The following is a 21,182-nucleotide window of genomic DNA, read 5'->3' on the forward strand; positions in this document are numbered from 1 at the left end:
TATTTCTCTCGCCCTTGCGTCAAACTATACATTTGGAACTTAACTTTCTCATCACCCCTCTCCCTCTTGAAAAAAATTACTACTAACACCATTAAAAAACTAATCACCAAGCCTATGAATAGTAATCTCTCCATCCACTGAAAAATGCGTTGATAATTTCTCCCCCAGAGTTCACTGCACTGACTTGAGTTCACAACACAACCACTTCCGCTGTTATTTTTCGGCAAATCTATTTTGCTGTTTCCTCCTCACCGCGGTTCACGTTTGCATAGCGAGGATTTACTCACGCTTCCCGAGTCAATCTATCGAAACAACACATTTTTTTAGTTAATGATAAATATTATCCAAATTATATCGTGTTTGGCCTCATTTGAATCGAGGAAACGTAACCAATACGTTTAAAAGATTTTATAACGCGCTTCTATCCAAACGGTGAAGCGGTACTACTTTCGCGATCATTCTGGTGAGAAACGCGAAACACAACTACCGAACAGAATATGCAGGCGTTTTTCTAAAACAGTTGAACGTTCTTAACGCGGCGACGAGCCGTGCTATTGCGAACGTTTCTGGAAAAATACTACACAACTGAATATCTACGACACGATATTACCGATGTATTGTTATGGTTCGTTCTTATTTGGCTCCGAAAGGGGCCGATTATTATGGTTACTTCCTTATGATTTGGCACTGATAAGGGCCGATTACTGTTTGATTTCTTATGATTTGGCCCTGGAAAGGGCCGATTCCTATTTCACTTCGTATCATTTGGCCCTGAAAAGGGCCGATTCATTTCACTTCGTATCATTTGGCCCTGAAAAGGGCCGATTGTTCAAAATTTTATTCATTGAACCATTTTGCTCCTTTGATTAAATACTGAGTGGCCCCGAAAGGGGCCGATCACTGCCGGAAGTACTTCCAAAGGATGGGTTCGAAATGTGTCCCACCCACCGTGACGCACGCCCGCATTCTTTTTTGGGTGTTAGCCTGTACACGGCAGAGCATGTCGGGTGTAATACATGCCACCGCGCCGTGTATTCGGGCTATCGCTTCTTCTGGCGAAGAAACCTCCACACGGTACACCTCCTTCTAAAATAATGAAAATAAAATGTAAACTTAGAATACTTAATTTACAAATATGTAACAATAATGATTAGCAATTATACCTTCAAGTATCCCCTGAAGAAGAAATCGAGTGGGTTTAAGTCGAGGGATCTGGAGGGCCACGCAACTGTTCCTCCGCGGCCAATCCACCTGTCTTGGAAGGCTTCATCTAAGTACGACCTGACATCAGCAGCATAATGGGCAGTCGTACCATCATGTTGCAAGAACATGTTCCTCCGAATCTCTAATGGAATTTCTTCCAAAAGAGTTGGAAGGACATGTTCCACAAAAATTTTATATGAAAGGCCGCTCAATCTATTTGGCAGAATGTATGGCACAACAACAAAATCCGGCAAATGGCAGCCTACAGATTCACAAATAAGTGCTCTTGCACTTCGCGTGGATGGATCGTATGCGGATTCTCATCGTCCTACAAATGCGAGTTATGAGCATTAAAAGCATCCTTCTCTCATGAAAAGTGCTACATTTAGAAAGTGTCTTACGTTCCGACACATAACCGAGTACGACGTAAAATTAATTAATAAATGAATTTTATTAATTTACCTAATATATCATTTTTATTAATTATTAATGTGAATCTATTTAAAATTACTTCAATTCCGGTTAGGTTAGCCTGTATTTTTATATTTATTTTCTACTTATTTCTAGCGACTTAATTCTAAGGGAAGGTACACGTGCAAGTAATGTAGTCATAATTAATTATAATTTTTTATTGCGAAATATTTTGTGTTTACATTTGGGAATCCGAGGATTCCCCGCCCCCGTCCTCGACCACCGCTTCGTTGGGTGCCGCCGGTCAGGTGGCGGCGGCACCGGGTCTGTCACCCGCCGCACCGTGGTCGCCAACCGCCTTCGTTGCCGCCGGTTCATCTGCAATAAGATAAAAATAATGAGGAGTAAAAATATTTTCGGGTTTGAAGTTTCACATTTATAAAGTAGGTACTACATGCTTTGTTGTGACCCGAACGTAGAAAATAATAGCAACACAAAAACAAAGAGAGACTGAGGTTCGAAAAACATGAGACTTGTTCGTGGTCTGTTTTTTAACTTCAAAAATGAAGATGGTTTGTTTTTGGTTTTTCGTGAGTGAAATTGTTACAATCGTAGAGATTGTAACAATTTATATTAAATTTATATATTTATATAAGTATATATTAAATTTATAAATATATATATTTATTTATTTTTTTTGCAAATGCCAGGTGTAGATAAATTTTTTAGTAATATGAACAATGTGTTATCTGATTTGTTGGTATATGTATTATACGAGCACCAGTCGCGATATGCTAGTAAGAGTGCTTGCGCAAAAGAATCAAATACGCACGTATTTCTCATTGATGCGTGTTTTGATGCCATTAACTGTGGCCCTAGTAAAATACCATTCTCTAACGTAGGTACTGTCCAGAGCACGAGAGAAAAGGAGCGGGACGGGAACGGGGCAAAGAGGGTAGGCCGCTAGGACCACCTAATCCCCACTTTTCGACTCACGCGTAGCTTCCACCGTTCATCCGTAATGGTGTGGTTTTACATAGGTATAGAAACAGATATTGCTACTATATGTTAAAAAATTCTATCTTTTTCCTCTTACGTGATGCGTAAAACTTTTGGACACTACGACAATGGAATGCCGCTCAACGTATCGCTCGTTCTGTCTCGCTTGTTCTACATATATCTGACCCACTCTCCGCGTCACGCGACCGATTAATGTATGTGTGCGCCTCGACAAATAGCGTGTTGTTACCGAAAATGCGTGTGACAATAGGCGGCAACGTTACAATCCGACCACTGCGATGCTCTTTTCGTCCCTCTAGCCCCGTTCCCGTCCCGCTACTTTTCTCTCGTGCTCTGGACAGTAGATTCCTACTTAATTTAGGTTTCAGATGTATATCTTTAATGTCCGGACAAATAGTTAAATATTTTCCTCGGTTTTTGATTGGGTCCTTTACTTTTCCTTTCCAATTTTCAATTTCATTTAAAATATTAGTGTGGTTTCACTCGTACATATCGTCAGAATGATTGACTCATACATATCTATTGTATTTTTATTTAAATCATTACCAGCTTAGGGTATTGAGGTATCAGTTAAGCTATTATCTATCTGCTCAGAATTGAAAGAAAGTAACGCGCTATTTTCGCAGATTATATTATTTTCTCCAATTTCGCTTATGCTACTATTGAAAGGTACTATATTACATTGTTGGTTTTTACTTAATTGCATGGCATTTAACATTTTCGTGTGCCGTGCTATCGATGCAATATGTTGTAATATAAATTTATCTACGCGAATATTTTTACAATTTTTTAAAGTTAATTGTTTTAATTCTCTAAAATATTCCTCTACATAAGATGAAGTTGGTGCATCATCTGGATTTGGTATCAGTGATGTCCAAAGAGGGAAATGTTTGCAAATATGACGAAAATTTGGAAAAATATCAGAACACCAGTACGGATTTAATCTATCAGAGATAGAAACATCAATAAATGATGTTTCATTTTCCACATTAAGGAATTTAAAAAAATTACTTAAATCAATACTGTAACTGGTATCGGTATGTAATGTGACATTACATTTACTTTTATTTTTATCATCTATATCATCATAGCTGATTTCTATTTTATACGTTTTAATTAAATTGATCAACCTTTGTTGTGCAATTGAACATGCATTGTATTCTTTTTGGGAGGTGGCTACTATCACTATGTCTTCAGAAATATTTTGAAACAAATTTATATTATCGCATGATGTTAATAAACCAATGTAACGTACACAGAAATCTTTCACTCTTTTAGGTTTATGATGGAAACATGACCATCGACAAACCATTTTAATAAAGTGTGCAACATCTATTTTTATTAGTTTTTAAATAATTCAAACAATTATCTACGTATGTTATTAAATCTACATTATTAAATGCTAAAACTACGGTTAGGGGCGAGAGAATAATCTATTACAATATTCGACGGAACTGAAGCCATTGTTGATCGTAGCCATTTCCTTAGCCAGAACGTTATAACATTAGTGTCATGTCTTTCGGGAATCATTTGAAAAACTGGGATAACTTGATTTTCGAATGCTTCATATAGCAATATTGCTTTACTAGAACCGTCTGTTTTTTTAATTTTTCTTACAATTGATCCCGTAGCATCTATACATACATGACAACATGTATAACGTTTTTGCTTAATTATTTGTTTATATAAATAAGCCTGTTCTGGGCTCCAATACATTATAAATTTGTCGTTAATTCCTATTTGCTTTATATTTCGTATTACTTCCAAATTTTCGTCTTTTAATTTTAATGAATTATATAAGGGATCAGAAATTTTATTGTTACCTAATTCTTTATCTGCTTCAAGCTGTTTGGCTTTCCATAGGACTACAGGTTTATAAATATGAGATGGTATCGCATCTCCAAATTCCATTTCCTTATTGGCTTCTTCCCTGATCCACGCATACGCACTTTTTCCCTGTAGTTCTTTCACTACGCGTTTCCGTTGAGCTCCTCGTAATTGCCTTCTTCTGTTGTGCACAATATCCTTGGAATCGCACGTAGAAATGTGTAATAACAGTCCATCTTCATCTGGACCGTTAACACTGTATAAGTTTACATCGTTCTTACATTCAGGACATCTGCCTTTTACTTTTAAAAATAATCCACTGTCGCTTTTGTTACATTTAGCATATTTAAATGCAAATCAACGAGGAAGTTTTAATTTCAACCATATTTGCCGGCTTAAGACGTCTGCCCAACCGTCTCCTAAAACGAAATATTCGCGGTTTTTGTAAGTTGTCTTCTTCGGTGCAACTTTTGTCCACTCTTCTATATTAATTTTGATGGTGGTGCGAAATTCAGGCATAACACTACCCAAATTGCCAGTGGACCAATTCAATGTATTTGAAACGTCACTTTCACTTGCAGCATGATGTGAATTGATACTGGTATCAATGTTCACATTATATAGAGTTTTCAATTTATCCAGTATTCCAGATCTGTTTTGTGATATGCATAAATATAAATGTTTTTTTGTTATTGCACCATTTAAGCGGCAACATGCAACATCCCACACGTTGTCCGATAAGGAATGCAATTTATTGTCATTAGTAAAAAAGTTTAATTCTTTCACGGCTTCGAAGATTTCACTATGTTCCACTTTCGCTCTTCGTGGCATTGTAAACTATTAATTGCACAAACAGTATCACGTGTTCACAATGTACTTCACTTTGCACATACGATAAATATCACACCAAATTGAGTGATAAATATATTTTAAAACGCGTTAATAAAAATTAAAAAAAAAAGTACAAACAAAAGGTAAAAAAAAATACCAAAAAACTACCAAAGAAAAAAAAATAAACAAAATAGAAAAAACATATAGAAACTGCAGAAAAAGCGCCACTAAAAATCGTACTTATGCTTTCTGTACGACTAGTCGCGATAGACTGCTGACTCTATACTGAAAAATCCTCCTACGCTTATATGCAGCAAGGAAAAATACAAATACACACTATTTGACATAAGTGAAAATGATCGATATATATGCACCAAGAAAACATCACCACTACTGCAGGAGAAAACGCTCTTAAACGCTAGGTCACCACGAAGTATAATATAATAAAAACTGTACTATTTTTGACTTTTCTAAAATGAAACATTTGTCAATATATTTGTGACATTTTCCTGATAAAACTGAGATCAAAGACAATATATATTGGACTATATTTGCGGGTTTATTTAACTATACAAATTTTTAACATAGAGGAGGATAACTGCTGGAAAAAAAGAGGCGTCGCTATTGTTGCAAATGGCAAACATCAAATAGCTGTTCTATTACTTTTAATACCAATACGTTGTAAACTATTACAGCTGCACTGTGAACCAAATGTTGACATTTTTTAAATTTCGTAACTACCGCTATGAAATTATACATTTTTGCGAGCTGAATACAAATTTGAAATCCATTTTTCTCTAAAACTTACAGTTTTTGAGAAACGTAAGATTAAAAAAATTGCACATTTTCAACTTTAGGAATTTTTCATACTTTTTACCATAGCAGCTACTATGTGGATATTTACACGAGAAAGATCTGTGAAGTTTTTCAAATAAAACTATATAAATTGTTATTACATTGTAAATATATTTAAGTTACTTAAGTGTTTAAATAATGACGAAAGTAAGAACCTCCAAGAAGATTTAAAAAATTTCAAAAATTGGCGAAGTTACCTCCAGAGGATTTTTTTAGAAGTCGGTACTAACAAACCCTATGAGGCACAAACCTCTATAAACGAGTAGGAAAACAGCACCCGCAAGAAGATTTGAAATATCTCAAAAAATGGCGAAATTACACTTTGGGGGTACTTTCGAAAGTTGTTACAAACGCACCCCTTGGGGTACAAACGACATGTAAGGGTGGTACCAGCGGGTACAAACGTTTCTTTTTAGGATAGCGTTGAAAGAAACAAAAATGTTAAAGTGGCGTGCCGGGGTATTTTCCTCCTAGTAATTTTTCACTCCTTAGGGTACAAACGAAGACGAATACGATAAAATTTAAGGAAATTAAATTTTTTAATGTCGGGTGCGGAGTTCAGGTAGGGTAAAATCGTTTGTGGAGACGATTTATCGGGCCCAGTTTATTCTTGAACGCAGATTAACGAGGAACTTCTGTCAGAGTTCAGTTATCACGTCAGAATTAGAGCAGTCTTTTTTTTAATCGAGATGGAAATAGAAATCGCAGTTGAAAAACGCTTAACCATATAGTACATGAAGTTGCTGCTAGATATTTTTACTGACTTACTCTTTGGTCCTCGTTTTCTCGTTTTCCGTTAAAACTGAGAAAGGCTAGATTCTCGCTTTGTCGGTGTTGAAACTTTATTAAATTCTTTAACTTCTATTTAAAGTTGATGGAAATGGGAGTATAAATTTCTAATATTATCGGACAAAACTAGTTCGGAGAAAACTATTACAGTATTCTCTCCGTAATTGTTACTTTTGCCGGTCTCGATTGTAACATTTACCGTAGAGGTCCTACATTTTTTGTAGTGTGCCGAACGTAGAAAGAGACAGCGATACAAAAGACAAAGAGAGATAGAATTTTGAGCATTTGGCAAACATGAAAAACTCGTGCGTGTTCTGTCTTTTAAATTAAAAAATTAAAATTCTTTATTTTTGGTTTTTCGTCAATGGAACTTTTACCATCGTATTTGTCTCGTTTTTCTGATTAAAATGACACCAAATACGATATGATTACGATCGTAATTACTTATGTAACAAGCCATAAAAGTTTGGGATGTAACATTTACGGTAGAGGTGCGAATTCCTTCTAAAGGCTTGCTATACAAGTAATTATGATTTTAATTATACCGTGTTTGGTACCATTTTAATCAGAAAAACGAGACGAATACGATAATCAAAGCTTCATTGATGAAACCCCAAAAATAAAGAATTTTGATTTTTGAATTTAAAAGACAGAAGACGCACGAGTGTTTCATGTTTGCCGAACGCGTCAACCTTCTGCTTCTCTTTCTTTTCTATTCGCCGTCCTCTTTTTATGTTAAAAACTTTAATCACTCGTTACACACACAATTGTTAACGCAATTATATCATGTTTGGTGTCATTTTAATCAGGAAATCTAGACAAATACAACAGTAAAAGTTTCATGAAAAAATAGTAAGAAATAAGAAAGTTACAATCTTTTCCTTTGCTTGCATTAGTATGTGTCTCACCGATATTCGATCCTCGTCGTTTCGGCGACCGATCGTGTTTCATTCTTGACTGATTTCGAGGAGAATCCCCCCAGTAGTGGGGATACAATTTTAACATTTGGGGTAGAAATTTTTTCAACAGTTACGGAGAGAATACTGTAAATATAAGACAACACAATTAATACAATTTGAACACTAAATAAATTTATTTTGAAACGAAAAACTAGGAAGGAACTTCAAATGAAACACGAAATCTTTTTAATATACGTGTACGATATCGTAATTGCAGAGAGAACAGTAAAGAATAATTCTACAGATAAATTATTATATTTTAACATTTAAGAATCTAATTGAAACGCGCAGTATCATATAAATAGTAGATAAATATACATACTTGATTACCGACTCATCAGCAAATTACCGACATTTTTCTACATTTATTTTTGCTATTTTCAACAAAAGTACATTGTAATTCCTGTATAGAATCACCTTAACCGACACGTACACTGAACCACTTGTAGAACCCGGTTTTGACAAGAATTTGTCTTGTTCAGTTTTATACTTAATTCTTGACTATACCGATCGAGGTATTCCAACAAATCTGCAGGCTGTACACGCTTAAGTGTGACAGCGCGATATTTCATTAACTATTGCGCGGATCGATAGCCGAAAAGTCTTAATTTTTCCAGTTGAATCGAGTTACGCTAAGGTAGAAAGGTCCCGATCGCGATCGATGCGTTCATACTGCACTAAGGGTGGAGCGAAAGAAGGTTCGGAACAGAATTTGACGGGTATAACTCACCCCGAAATTGATTCCTCGTATTCGTTTTTATCAAACTAATAGCCGATTAGATTAAAATAACTCGAAGATGAGTGACGTCGATAGTAATGAACTCCGATAGACAACTAACAGACTGACTGGTTCCGGGAATCGGGCGCGTATATAAACATCCCGAGGTCGATCGTTCGAGAAGTTCGAACTTTCTTGACGCATTATATACAAATAATTGTAATAGACAGCGAAGGTTAGCGTCGAGCGGGCCTAAGCGTAAGACTTAACCGTAAAACTTAATGTTTAATCAAACAATTTGAATTTAACTCTCCAACAGAGAGTGTCACATCTGCTTCCTAAATGTGATTATATAGATATGTATTGAAATGAAATTATGTTAATGAATTGAAGTACAGAATTAGTTAATAATTACAATATTAAAAAGTTAACAATTCGTGAGATTTCGTATAGTTTTAAATATGAATGATTTTACAGTCTGTCGAGATTTGCAAGTCAACTTTGTATGTGTAATATTACATTCGTAAATACATACAAAGTAAAATTGTATAAAATAAAGTTTTTATTAGTAGAAATGAATCGGTTTGCTGTTATTTTAAGTGCGTTGCGTAATCTGAAAAAGTCGATAGCACAGAAATGTATTGAAAGAGAGCGGCTTCCCAATTTTTGGAAATTTATAATAGTTTAACGTTAATTTACTGTATTTGTAATACAGCTCGTCAAACATATTTGAAATACTAAATTCAAATTAGAAACCAGCATTTCCGAAAGTGTGAGACAATCGAGTAACAATTGAGGAATTGTAATACTTAACGATTTCATGATTGTTTTGACATTTATCTATAATTATGCATCTGAACGTTATATGTCTAAATAATACATTATATAATAGTGATACATAAAGATACATTTTTATCGTCTCCAGCTATATTTCATTATATTGTATCAGAAAGAATTTCGTATGAAAAAATATATAGAATATATAACGAAAAAAATATGTAACGAATTAATTTTTTTTGCTTGGAAAAGTTTATCGAAATCTACATGCAACATATTGAATGTTTCACATTTTACTTGTGAAAACAAAATCTTATCAGAGTGTTTACTACTATTTAAAAAGTGGTTTAAAACGGTCGCAGCTAATGAAAAATCGGTCTTTGAATGGAAAGCTGATTATCGATCAACATTTCGTGGTCCTTCAAATTGTAAGTTAAACGCATCCTTAAAAGCGTGTTTCTCGTTGCTTTGGTTTTACGTGTACGTTTGTATAACGAACCGAGTGTTTGCTGGTCGGCTTGTTTGCCAGAATTGCGGCGTCTGTCCGTTCTCCAACATAGTTGAGGATGTTAGAGGTCGACGTTTTGTGCCACGTTTAGCTTTCAAAGGACAGGAGCTACTTCTCTCTTTTTCTTTACACGAAAAAGGCAACCGTCAATTAGTTGAATCCTAGTTTAAGTACGGTTTCAGTATACGGTGTTCCACAAAATTACATCGCAACTTCGATTTTAGAAACTAAATATTAATTATGCAGAGCAGGCACTTTGCCGAAATTTTACTTTTTTCAACTAACGAGTTATGGTCGAATGTATTATTTATTGTCAGTTTTAATAGCGCTAGTATATAACTATCGACATTTTTGGTACCTATCAAACTGATTCCGATATTTGTGTGAAGTATTAGGATGATTTTGATTGAGTAAGATATTGTCCTGATGTTAGAATTTTGATATGTATTTATACTTTTTACCAAGTACTTCAGTATCGACTTGAATTTAATATTATTAATAATATTAGATTTTATTCGGTCACTAATTATTGCATTTCGAGTCTTTAGAAGAGACTCCTTGGGGATTGTATTGTTCGAAGAACTTTATTTGAAGAAGACAATAACTATTGTCAGGTTAGTTTTTCGAATATTATTAGGTTGGTGAGAGTGTATATGAGTAAGGCTGGTCTGAGAGCTGAGTGAGTGAAGTTGTTATGATTGATAGAACGTTCGGGTTGGTATGATTGAAAAGCAAGTGAGAATCAGGGAATGCCATGGAAAAGAGAGTGTGAGTAAAAATGTCCGGCCATTGTGCCGCAGTAAAAAACGTTTTTAAATATTTAAGGTTCTAGCCAAAGTTACTAGAAACGAATGTGGCGCCCTCATAGAGTGCACGCGAATGGTGTGAAGTTCGTCGAATGTTCTGTGTCTATTTACTGTGTTTTCAGTTAGGAGAGACAATGACGATAAATATTTAATGTTACGAAAAAACACGCATTACGCGAAACAAAACGACTCTGCGAAGAAGTAATATTTCGACACAATTTCTTTTGCATACTACTCTCAGAGGTTTAATCTAGGTCGGTCTAAGGGCCGATTTTTGAAAAATGGAACGTGAAAAATTTTCTTCTATGAGAAATGTTAGTTTTCAGTTCATAAAACTGTTTTGGACAAAATTGCAAAATCGGTCCTGAGATCGACCTCGATTACACTTCTGACAATAGTACGCAAAAGAAATCATGTCGAAATATTATTTTTTCGCAGAGGCATTTTGGTTGGGAGAATTCTATACATCCGAACCGTTCGAATAACAACATGGCCGCTGGAATATCGCGCTGCTTGGTGCTGACTGGGTTCAGGCCTGGCTATACGTACATACATATGGCACCCCAGAGGGTATCCCTAAAAGGGCCCACCATAAAAAAACAGTTTGCATCAAAACTAATAGATGATAGTAATCGTATCATGATATTCTCTTTTCAAATGTATCATGTGTAAACACAAAATATTAATTCCAGAAATAATAATACTCTTTAATATAAAATCGTAACGTAACGCGTAACGCTGATCGCTACCCCCTCTACTCCACAGTCCAAGGTTCACTCACCATGTCACGTTAGAAGCGCATGCACACGAAATAGGCGAGAAGCGCCTCGGGGGGTTGGGCCGCCGTCCCCTAGTATATAATAAATTAGTTATGTTCTATGTTTTTTTAACAATTTTCCCGATCTTTTCTATGATATGTAATTATTTCTTTTTGAACGAATAGGAAATTATAATGAACAAATAATGAAATTAACTCACTAATAAGTCAACGAAGTGACGTAAATTTAATTAATAAATGAATTTTATTACTTTACCTAATATATCATTTTTATTGATTCTGAATGTATTTAAAATTACTTAAATTCCGGTTTTTAGCCTATATTGTTCTATTTAATTTCTACTTATTTATTTAGACTTCATTCAAAGGTAAGGTTACACATACAAATAACGTACACGTAATTAATGAAAATGATTTATTAATAAATATTTCGACTGGATTGGGACGTCCCGGCCCCGGCCTCGTCCCCGTCCACCCCTCGGCGCTATACGTATTTCCGGGCATGGCGGCGGTATTAAATTTGCTGCCTGTCGCAACGCGGCCGCCAATCGCCTGGGTTGCCGTCTGTTCATCTGCAATGAGATAAAAATAGTGAGGTGTAAAAATATTTTCGTGTCTGGAGTTTCAAATTTATGCAACAGGTACTACAGTATTCTCTCCGTAAATGTTACAAAGATCTCTACCGTTAATGTTACATCCCAAACTTTTATGTTTGGTTACATAAGTAATTACGATCGTAATCATATCGTGTTTAGTATCATTTTAATCAGAAAAACGAGACAAATACGATAATCAAAGTTTCATTGACGAAAACCAAAAAATAAAGAATTGTCAATGTTTGCCGAATGTTCGAAACTCTATCCCTCCTTGTCTTTTCTATCGCTGTCTCTTTCTACGTTCGGCACGCTATAAAGAATGTAGTACCTATTCCGTAAATGTTACAATTAAAAACCGCAGAAGTAACATTTACGGAGAGAATACTGTACATGCTTTGTAATGAGCCGAACGTAGAAAAGGATTACAACACAAAAACTGTTACAATCGTATTCGTTCCGTTTTCCTGATTAAAATGACACCAAGCGCAATATATTTACGACAATAATTAATTGTGTAGTAAACCACACAATTTACGGTTTTTCACACTTACGGCAAACTGTCCATTTACTGCAGAGATACGAATTCATTCTAACTTGACTTGCTACACAAATAATTATGATGTCCATTATATCATGTTTGGTGGCATTGTAATGAGAAAAACACGACGAGGAATTGTTATTCAACTTACACGAGCAGGTTGCGGCTGCGGCGGTTGCGGCAGCGGCTGCATGGGCCACGGCTGCGGCGACTGTATGGGCCACGGCTGCGGCTGCGGCAGCGGCGGTTGCGGCTGCATGGGCCACGGCTGCGGCGGCTGTATGGGCCACGGTTGCGGCTGCATGGGCCACGGCTGCGGCGGCTGTATGGGCCACGGCTGCGGCAGCGGTAGCTGGATGGGCCACAGCATTTGAGACGGTGGCCTCATCACAATTTCTTCGATCTGGCCTGCATGAAAAATGTAATATAAATCTTACAATATTTTTTGTATATTCTACGCAACATAACTGTTGCGTAGCTTTTGGCCTCCTACAACTATATGCAAAATAATATTCTTACCATCTTCACGCAGAGGTTCCATTGTTCATTTCTTTTGTTCTTCTCTGAAAAAGGAGAAAGAGATTATTTAATTAATATGCTATGGAAAATGCCGTGATAAAGATTAAATGAAATAAGTGGAAGAATAAATAGAAATGTCGGAGACGTACTTACCGCTCGCACGCTTTACGCAGAAATGAGTTTTGTTTCGTGCCCCTACCCGCAATATAAGCAACACGCGAAGAAATCATACCCACCACCAGGAATAAGGGGAGGGACCCCAAAAGGAGAGGGAAAGACCCATCGACATACGATAAACATTGGGGACACTATACATGAAATTGTAAAACTTTTCTATTATTGACTTTTTTTACATATAACTTTCATCAACATATTTGTAACATTGTTGTGATTAAAATGAGACTAAACACGGTGTAATTTGAGTTATATTTACTGGCAATATCTTATTGTAGTAAAGTCATCGATGTACGCTCAACATTTGAAATTACAAATAAATATGTTCCGAATTATATCTTATTCAAGAAAATATGAAAAATGTATTAGTAAAATTTCACAATAGAAAGAATATTCAGATACAGAATGGTACCCCTGCGTTAGGATTATTTCGTGGAGAGTATATTGTTTATCTTCGCTCTTTGCTTTCGCTCGTCAGCTGTTTATTTCCGTGGCAACATCAGTTTGTTATATTCCAGGGGTCGGCAATCTTTTGAGTCGGAAGAGTCAAAAATTACAATTTACAAAATTTCAAAGTTTTTAAAGAGCCTCAAAATTTTTTCTTGTCAACAATTAATAGTACTCGCATAAATAAAGTTTTTTGATAAAAAAGAACTAATCTATTTATTCATCAGAAAAACATCCGACGACAGCGTCATTCAAGAGCTTCCGACGGACTGACGACAGTGACGACGCGTGTCACGATGAAGGGGTGCGATGAATAGCGAGTGCAAGTGGCTGAGAGATAGAATCGGTGCCTAATCTTCGTTATTCGATTCAGAACGATTTTTAAATGTTTTTTTTCTGATAAAGTAAATAATATTTGCGTATAGAACTAAAGAGCCGCAGCTTCACATCCAAAGATCGGCAGCAGGTTGCCGACCCCTGTTATAGGTGAAGCTATCGAAAACATCTCGAGCGCAGCCTTTAACAAATTTCTTGCTTACGAACTTTGTGTGCTTCATTTTAGCACATTGCGTTTATTTTATTTATTTTTTATTTTTTTTTTAATTTATTTTAAATATTTTTGTATATAAACGAAAATCAGTGGAAACATTGCACAGTGAAAATGGAAAGTGGAAAATATAAAAATAAGAAGAGTGCACGGATCAGTCGAAGGGCATCGCTACGAAAAAGAATTCAGTCGCTGTATCGAGTGGACATCGCATCTCAATCGGAAGCAAGTACATCACAATGTAATGCTACGCGGTATTTCGCGGCTAGCTCGATCGTTGCCCGCGACCCCGCTACGCCAGCGAATACTCGAGCGGCCCTTTCCGACTTTGCCCGCGACTACGATCGTCGCGGCGCCTCCGCGGATTCGCGGACGAGTAGCATTTCGGCGCCCGATTCTAATCCGTTCAATATCGCCTTGATTTACTTTGCAATTGGGCGCCAGACGCTTCTTAGCGTCGCGATAAGGAACTTTGACGCCAAACGAGATTCTAAGGTGGAAAGATAGTAAAATCGCTTATATCAACCCCGGGAAAAAACGCGGAAGACTCGAATCGGCGGCGGAACAGCTCGGTGGCTCAGTAACCGAACGAAAGGGTAGAGTGGCGGGATTCTTCATGGGTAAAGGGAGCTAGACGCGGAAGCGGACGAGAGTAATTGATTCGGGACAATTCGCGAGAAACCTCGACTTAGCGGTATTTGTTAAACAGCGGTGTTTTATTTAAAATCTAAGTAACCTAGGCGTACAGTGTGATCCAGTATCGGGATTCGATTTAACCGTAACACCCTCGGCGGAAGGCCGAGATACGATCTCCGCGAGATTTTAACCACGGAAACGAAATATGTAAGTTCCTAAGCGGAATACAATCTTTGATATATCCTCGATTCCCGGAACGGTACGCGACGCGACTAATTTAACGGAAACGCAACGCAAATACTTAACAAAACACGACGCAATTATTTTAACGGAACGCAACGCGACAAAACGCGACGAAACGCAATTATACTAAACGCAACGGAATCTGACGCACTTAAACTTATACGAGACGCGATTTAATTCTACACGCGGAACGATTCTGTATCGGCGACCGTCTAGAGAGAGAAGACGAGAAGTTACGCGACAAACACGAAATGTCCGGTACGACAAACATCCACTTTACGTTCTACTCCCGTACCAAGAGTTCGCGAAATCGAGACGTGGGAGAGTACAATATTGGCAAAGGCCTATTCGAGACGATACTTTGATTGTAGCTTATGCTGTACCATTCCCCGGTACAGGTTCAGTGATCCAGCCAAGTGGCGATTCGAGAGATCGAGAAGCGATCTCTCGACGACGCGAAAAAGTCCGGACGTCGGGATCCGCGACCCTTCCGGACAGGGGCCCCCGAGTTTTTACCCTTCTAACTTAAACTAATTTCCCTACGATACAAAGCCGCTCCGGTCACACTTTGCAGAACCTGCCCGTGAATGGCAAGCCAGGTGGTCTACAACCCACGATATGACGATCTCGATTTCGCGCTCTTTACAAATATATAGCGGTAATTGAGGGGGCTTACCAAGGTGTCCAAACACGTGGCGGCAGCTCGGGATGCGGTAAGTGAGTTTTTTCCTCACGGAACGCTATTGAACTTTTGTCGAAAAAACTAAGGCAAATGCCGAATACAGAATAAGGATCCGCGAGCCCTTGCGCCGGTATTAGGACACCTCGTAGCGTACCCCCACCCTCTGCCGGAGTTTCCGACTTCTGTCGAAGTCTTCTTCGGCAGGGCTTCTTCCGTCTCCGCAGCCTCTCTTCTTCTATCGTAGGGCCGGAGCGGGGAAGCGGCAGGGAATCGGCACTTTCCTTCGGCGTACGTCGGTATTGCGCTGGCCTTTCTCCTCTTACTCCGCAGCCTCTTGGTCTATCGTATGGTCCTAGCGGGGCAGCGGCAGGGTAGTGGCGCGTTCCCTCGATGTACGTCGTTCCCTTGTTGTTGGTGACGTTATTCCCCGGCGGTACATAGAAAATAATACAGCGCCAGATTTCGTTCCTACAATATTACGCGCTCTTCGTTCTCTCTCTAAACGGTTTCTGCCAACGACCTCTGACCTGTCCGGCCTCCCGAGGAGGCTCCTTGTGACGGGTATAAAATACCACCACGTCACAGTAATGACATAGAAATTTTGTATCAGGTGCACCAAATAATGATTGCAACGTGTCTGAATTCTCCCACGACATATGTATTAGTAATATGAATGTAATAATGTCTAGTATGGGTATGAGACCCATACTACCACCGCGAATAGAAGTATTGCGGATCTAATGAAGAGAATGTAACAATTGAAAAAATCAGCTCCTTTTGAAGCTACCATAAAAAGTACAGTTTTAACATGCTCCTCGTTATACCACTTATGTTCGGATAATAAATTTATGTCCAGATAATAAATTGGTCCAACTCGATGTCCTCTACGACGCTTTTCTAGCGTTTTCTAGCGCGTCTTCTGTTACTACGCGACATTCTTATAGCTACCACTTTCTTGTAGCCTGGATGCAGTAGGCCTCTCAATCTAAGCCTTCTTTCTATGGCATTAGATCTTGCAAACAAAACAGGTTTATTTCGTCTAGGCATCAAACTCCTCTAGGTCTTCGGAAATGCATAACTAGCAGTCAGAAGCACAAAGTATCTGACATTCTAATCTTCGCGTTTTCTTGAATGAAGGAATAGCTGATATTCGAAAACAAACACGACAAAACAGATAAAAAATAGAATTACGATGAAAATTTGTAAAGAAAATCCTCCCAATATAATGGGCTCTTCACTAAGTGTTCTTGGTTGTGTATTATTCAATAATCTAATGATAACGTTTAAACAATTTATTTCACTGTAACAAATAGACATTTTAAATTACACATACTATACAAGCTAGTTACTACAAGTAGGATAACAAGGAATATCTGCAACAGACTGTTAATGAATTTAGTTCAGTTAATCAGTAATGTCGTAAAAAACAATTATACTTATACAGTGACAAATGGACTGTAAATTATATCTAGAAAAAATACTTAAATATTATCAGAGCAATCTATCAGGTTTGTTGAGAATGAAATTACTATTAATTAGCATTTTTAATAGATCTGATGCGCGTTCACAAATTTGCCGCTCATGGTGCTAAAGAGTGAAAATGATCGTGTCGTGAGTTAAATGACCTCGCTGTCTATGACTATACATGCATATAGTGATTCACTCCACGGCATTAAAGCTTTTCGTTACATATAACAATGAGAAATATTTTTATGAGTTACAAAATTTATACAAATATCATCAGATAAATAGGCAAACAGTAAAAAATTTACTAATTTTATTACTATAAAAAGTCCGGCTTTTATTAGTATGAACAAGCGCTTATAATTTTTGAACTATTCAACTACAAGCGAAGGGAGAATCATTGGTGACAGTTAGAAACGCAGGTAGCATTTTTCAATTTTTTTTTTTTAGTTATTTGATAATATTATAAAGGAAACTGTTGTTACAACAGTTAACTATAAAAATATACCACCATTTTTGATAAGTGTTCATTTTTTAAAAGTCGGGTGCTTGATCTACATGGGTGGTTGTTACGGAAGGTATTGTTAGTTAAAGCTTTTGTGGGAAAAAAGAAATAAAGTATGTTTAAGTGGTCGAAGAATGAGGGAAAAGGGGATAACTATAGGACTTCGCACAAATGTAACAGGGACGCGAAAATGGTAAATCTTACTATTAATAAACATAACAAAAACAACAGCATTATCACTAGAACTACCGACACTGAATTCTCGTTTATCGAAGAATGAAAAATAAAATGAAAAGGCAAATAAACCAATGCTAAAGCATCAGGTAACATGTGCAACTAGTTTTTACCTCAACAAAATATGACAGACATTTCCGTAGAATCACGACATTAAAATTATGTAATATAAAATGAGAAATCTGAAACCAGTCATTTTGACTGGTTGGGTAGTTCTAGTGTTAAGGAACATTATAAATCAACTATCAGTCATTATCAAGATTCAGTAAAATGCACGGATGGAACAGACGTTATTTGTTGATTGATTTGACCAATTACTGTTAAAAAGCGCCGTTCAATTAGAGAAACGATTGTGTAGCAAAAGTATAATTAACTAATAAATGTTCACATACATAACGATTATTTTAAAATGTTTGCCGCCGAATATTTGACTCAACTAATGAATGAATGCTGTAATAGAAAAAACAAATAGATATTTCCGATAAAAATGAATGCACTGTGTATTTCGAAACGGTACAAGACTTTTATAAAAGATGCACAAGAGAAAGAGATAATAATAGAAATACTTCAAATTTGTCTGAATTTTTCCGTACGAAATATAACTGGCGGAGATCCTGAAGACTATTTATCTGCATCTATGGCAGAGCAGAATTCAAGAGAGGCTAAAGAAACCGTCAATGGGAGAGACCTGCATGAACACAAAAAATGGAGACTGGAACGAGTGGACAAATAAATGAGGAAAGAGATGAAGGAGAGGTTTAAGAAAAGATTGAAGAAAATGGTTAGGGGAACACGGCATTGGCTGGCGCAAGAAACGAAAGAATTAGAGGGTGCGTTTAAGTAGACCGCTATAAAAATTGTTATCCCGTTCTATTCAATTCAATTTAGGCGAACCAAAATTTTCGATTTAAATAAAATAATTGTTAATTTACATAATTAAGCATTAACACTATTTCTACCAAGATTTTATGTACACCTATTTCGATAATAGAATTCACCTAATTAGTAAGTACACGTAGTTCTTGTTGCTCCTCTGCAAGTGTCTCTGTTGAAATTGCCTTGTATACAAATCTTACTAGGGTTTTTAAAATCTTTAGTAAATGTATCCGCTGCATTCTGATTAACATTCGCTTTTTTCTGATAATCATCTACTAATCGAATAATACATCGTTTTTTAAGCTTTCATAACTAGCCGCAACTCAGTTTGAAATTTCAAGAAATAATATGGGAGACATTACTGTATTTTGCATACTTTTCAATAAATAATGACAGCAGTTCCTGTTGTATTAGAGGATACTGCCAATAAAATAAATGCTCTTTCTTATTTAGATACCTTTTTTCATCGTCAGAAATAGTATACTTCATTTTTCTGGTTATTACAGAGCATTATCCATTTTCTTGTTTTTCGCCTCATTAATTCTTCAACATCTTCCATACATCGTATAAACGATAGGCTATAATTTCACACACTGTCGTTTTTTATACTTCGTCATTTCTTTACATGTCATCTTTTATACAACGTATGAATTCAGACTTTTCTTACTTCATACTTTTTCAAATGAATGCTACTAAACGTCCCAGTATGAAAAACTGTGTTGGATGAAACATATGTTTCAGAAAGTAGCACTTTATAGGAAGAAGTGGAGGTAACATGAATCTCATAATACAAGATAAGAAAACGTATAAAGAACGATGTCGTGTAAAGAAACTGCAGTTTGTACGATGTATAGAAGTCGTTCTAGCTATCTTATGGAAAGAAATTTTGTTGACATTCTACAGAATTTTACGTCAATCTTCTGCGTCTGCATGAAAAGAAAATTACAGTTTGTCGTTAAACAGTTAATCCAGTTATCTGAAAGTAATACGGGAAGACTTCGTAGACTAAATGAACCTGTTCATTCCTCGGAAAGTATATTGCTTACCACTCTTGACAAAGTACACATTTTTTAATGGTAATTTCATTTGTAGATATTAGTTCCGACATTTGTTGTTTACGGTCTCCAAAAAGGGGTCATTGTTCGATGAAAACTGCGAAAAAGTGGTTATCGTTAAAAAGTGGGGTTTGAAAATACGTTGAGCATCATTGTGTGCGATGAACTTGGGAATTGTTAGAAAAAATTAAATAACAACCACGATAGACGGATAGCTGTTCTATTGTACTGACATAAAACTCCACACACGAAACTTATGAACAATCACTTGTTCATAATTTGTTTTCTTCACCACGATTTGGGAATTTCATCAAGTATTCATGGTATAAAAGTGGATACATATCGTCCAGACCACCGCATTTTGAAAATACCGTGGAATTTTGCAATGCAGCAGATAATGAACCACTATGTCATGTATGTGGTGACGTAGCAATTATTACATGTGCTTGGTGTCGAAAACCGTTGTTCGAAACATTTCTTCGAGAAATACCATTATTGCCTCGATTATGTTCCCTAACGTATTTGAAGTATTCGTTACCTAATAATATTGGCATATAGAATACCTATGTACTTTAACAATAAGGGTTTTGTAATACATATTTAATAAAATTAACAGTTACGTATTACGCAATAATTCGGCGCGTGGAATTACAACGCGTGGAAATTCAGCGCGTGGAGTTATGGCGCGTGGAATTACAACGCTTGGAAATTCAGCGCGTGGAGTTACGACGCGTAGAGATTCGACGCGTGGACATTCGGCGCATGGAATTATAATGCGTAGAGTTTCGACGCGTGAAGTTACAACGCGTAGAGATTCGACGCGTTAGAGATTCGACGCGTTAGAGACTCGACGCGTTAGAGATTCGACGCGTTAGAGATTCGACGCGTCAGAGATTCGACGCGTCAGAGATTCGACGCGTCAGAGATTCGACGCGTCAGAGATTCGACGCGTCAGAGATTCGACGCGTCAGAGATTCGACGCGTCAGAGATTCGACGCGTCAGAGATTCGACGCGTCAGAGATTCGACGCGTCAGAGATTCGACGCGTCAGAGATTCGACGCGTCAGAGATTCGACGCGTCAGAGATTCGACGCGTCAGAGATTCGACGCGTCAGAGATTCGACGCGTCAGAGATTCGACGCGTCAGAGATTCGACGCGTCAGAGATTCGACGCGTCAGAGATT

The 21,182-nt window shown here is 37.0% G+C and overlaps 2 protein-coding genes and 1 long non-coding RNA gene across 11 annotated transcripts in view; 1 reads left to right on the top strand and 2 right to left on the bottom strand.

The window, feature by feature from the left end:
• The window catches only part of Grd (GABA-gated ion channel), a 292,539-nt gene that overhangs the window by 95,847 nt on the left and 175,510 nt on the right, over positions 1–21,182 (top strand). For 2 of the 9 annotated variants that reach the window (XM_076529181.1, XM_076529189.1), the window contains exon 1: positions 12,952–13,037. The exons of 6 other annotated variants lie outside the window; for them this stretch is intronic. The gene's annotated coding sequence lies outside the window, so the exon portion shown is untranslated. Of the gene's footprint in view, positions 1–12,951; positions 13,038–17,842; positions 18,898–21,182 lie in introns of those variants that run through there. One more of the 9 variants, XM_076529188.1, reaches the window with a different exon arrangement.
• Positions 1,818–8,890, bottom strand: LOC143265879 (uncharacterized). The gene is made up of 2 exons (XR_013040652.1): positions 8,626–8,890; positions 1,818–1,992 (listed from the first exon to the last, which is right to left on the bottom strand). It is a non-coding gene; the product is annotated as an uncharacterized LOC143265879 (long non-coding RNA).
• On the bottom strand, positions 11,849–14,479 carry LOC143264020 (uncharacterized). Its single transcript, XM_076529190.1, has 3 exons — positions 13,136–14,479; positions 12,768–13,024; positions 11,849–12,054 (listed from the first exon to the last, which is right to left on the bottom strand). The coding sequence occupies exons 1-3, from the start codon at positions 13,155–13,157 to the stop codon at positions 11,884–11,886; spliced, it is 450 nt and encodes a 149-aa protein (XP_076385305.1). The 5' UTR covers positions 13,158–14,479; the 3' UTR covers positions 11,849–11,883.

The sequence above is a fragment of the Megachile rotundata genome, chromosome 2 (genome assembly GCF_050947335.1).
Source record: "Megachile rotundata isolate GNS110a chromosome 2, iyMegRotu1, whole genome shotgun sequence".
Lineage (NCBI taxonomy): Eukaryota > Metazoa > Arthropoda > Insecta > Hymenoptera > Megachilidae > Megachile > Megachile rotundata.